Source organism: Boleophthalmus pectinirostris, unplaced genomic scaffold, assembly GCF_026225935.1.
Source record: "Boleophthalmus pectinirostris isolate CB_2022bp ecotype Guang Dong unplaced genomic scaffold, ASM2622593v1 HiC_scaffold_3, whole genome shotgun sequence".
Taxonomy (NCBI): domain Eukaryota; kingdom Metazoa; phylum Chordata; class Actinopteri; order Gobiiformes; family Gobiidae; genus Boleophthalmus; species Boleophthalmus pectinirostris.
In genome coordinates this window covers 3,745,454-3,747,530 of record NW_026571299.1, presented here as the reverse complement: position 1 = coordinate 3,747,530, position 2,077 = coordinate 3,745,454, and the positions used below count along the sequence as shown (strand labels likewise).

Here is a 2,077-nt window from a genome sequence, read left to right as displayed (position 1 = left end):
ACATGTGAATGAAACAAAACTGTTTTTGAGGAGGTAACATCTTTATAACACGACTTAAAGCAAAGAGTCCATTTTGTGTCATAGAGAAACTTTTGAGTCCATACCCACTTTACTTTTCTGGAGTGTCTAGATTTAGTTTTTTCCATTTAAATGTTCAACTCGGTACTTTTTTTTTTTTTTTTGATGAGGTGATATTTTTAGTCAGTTGCTTAATATGTTCTTTAACGCAATGGAAACAAACTCTCACTCCTGCACGTCGACTGAGAGGAAATGCTGCTGGTGCAAAGATGCTGTGGAGATTAGACGATACAGGCCGAGCGCAGAGTAAAGAAAACTTTACTCACGACTTTAATAAGGGAATCAACAAATGATGAAGAGATAAAAATATGTTATTAAAGCAAGAAACCCTCCTAAACCATCTCAGACCTGGTTTAGACCTTTGTTAGACCTGGTTTAGACCTACTTCAGACCTGGTTTAGACCTTTTTCAGACCTGGTTTAGTGTTAGACCTGGTTTAGACCTACTTCAGACCTGGTTTAGTCCTTTGTTAGACCTGGTTTAGACCTGGTTTAGACCTGTTTCAGACCTGGTTTAGACCTGCTCCCTTTAGACCTGTTAGACCTGGTTTAGTCCTTTTAGACCTTTTCAGACTGGTTTAGACCTGCTTCAGACCTGGTTTAGACCTGGTTTAGACCTGGTTTAGACCTGGTTTAGACCTGGTTTAGACCTGCTTCAGACCTGGTTTAGACCTGCTTCAGACCTGGTTTAGTCCTGGTTTAGACCTGCTTCAGACCTGGTTTAGACCTGCTTCAGACCTGGTTTAGTCCTTTGTTAGACCTGCTTCAGACCTGGTTTAGACCTGGTTTAGACCTGGTTTAGACCTGGTTTAGACCTGCTTCAGACCTGGTTTAGACCTGCTTCAGTCCTGCTTTAGACCTGTTTCAGACCTGGTTTAGTCCTTTGTTAGACCTGGTTTAGACCTGCTTCAGACCTGGTTTAGACCTACTTCAGACCTGGTTTAGTCCTGGTTTAGACCTGCTTCAGACCTGGTTTAGACCTGCTTCAGACCTGGTTTAGTCCTGGTTTAGACCTGCTTCAGACCTGGTTTAGACCTGCTTCAGACCTGGTTTAGACTTCAGACCTGGTTTAGACTTTCAGACCTGGTTTAGTCCTGGTTTAGACCTGTTTCAGACCTGGTTTAGACCTGTTTCAGACCTGGTTTAGTCCTTTGTTAGACCTGGTTTAGACCTGCTTCAGACCTGGTTTAGACCTGCTTCAGACCTGGTTTAGTCCTGGTTTAGACCTGCTTCAGACCTGGTTTAGACCTGCTTCAGACCTGGTTTAGTCCTGGTTTAGACCTGTTTCAGACCTGGTTTAGACCTGCTTCAGACCTGGTTTAGTCCTTTGTTAGACCTGGTTTAGACCTGCTTCAGACCTGGTTTAGACCTACTTCAGTCCTGGTTTAGTCCTGGTTTAGACCTGGTTTAGACCTGGTTTCAGACCTGGTTTAGTCCTTTGTCAGACCTGGTTTAGTCCTTTGTCAGACCTGGTTTAGTCCTTCGTCAGACCTGGTTTAGACCTACTTCAGTCCTGGTTTAGTTCTGGTTTAGACCTGGTTTAGACCTGTTTTCAGACCTGGTTTAGTCCTTTGTCAGACCTGGTTTAGTCCTTCGTCAGACCTGGTTTAGACCTGCTTCAGTCCTGGTTCGGTCCTGGTCCGGTTCTCGACATGATCCTCGGGGCACTTGTTCTGGTTTTGACCCTCCACAACTCGGGTAAGTGACGTTTCTTTTCCCTTTTTCTGTTTTTGTTTTCCTCTAAAGCTGCACTGTGTAACTTTTCTGGTGGAGGCTCCGTTACCTCCTCGTCTCCATGGAGATGCTATTGCTTTGCCCCAAATGCTCCACAGTGTTGCATTAAACTTATCTATCTCCATGGAGACAAGAAAAAGTGACACCACCAACCCAAGTAAAGCCGACCCTGTACACCTGTAACTGAATAAATATAAGATAGAAAAGTTTAATGCTACTGTGGAACATTTCAGGCAAAGGATTCAAATCTCCATGGGAAGAAAAAA

General features: G+C 43.8%; 1 protein-coding gene across 1 annotated transcript in view; it reads left to right on the top strand.

Annotated features, from left to right (window-relative positions):
* The first annotated feature begins 1,729 nt into the window (after positions 1–1,729).
* LOC110153173 (scavenger receptor cysteine-rich type 1 protein M130-like) overlaps positions 1,730–2,077 on the top strand; it is a 38,670-nt gene continuing 38,322 nt past the window's right edge. The window contains exon 1 of the mRNA XM_055160074.1: positions 1,730–1,775. Coding sequence (XP_055016049.1) covers positions 1,730–1,775 — 46 coding nt within the window. The remainder of the gene's footprint in view (positions 1,776–2,077) is intronic.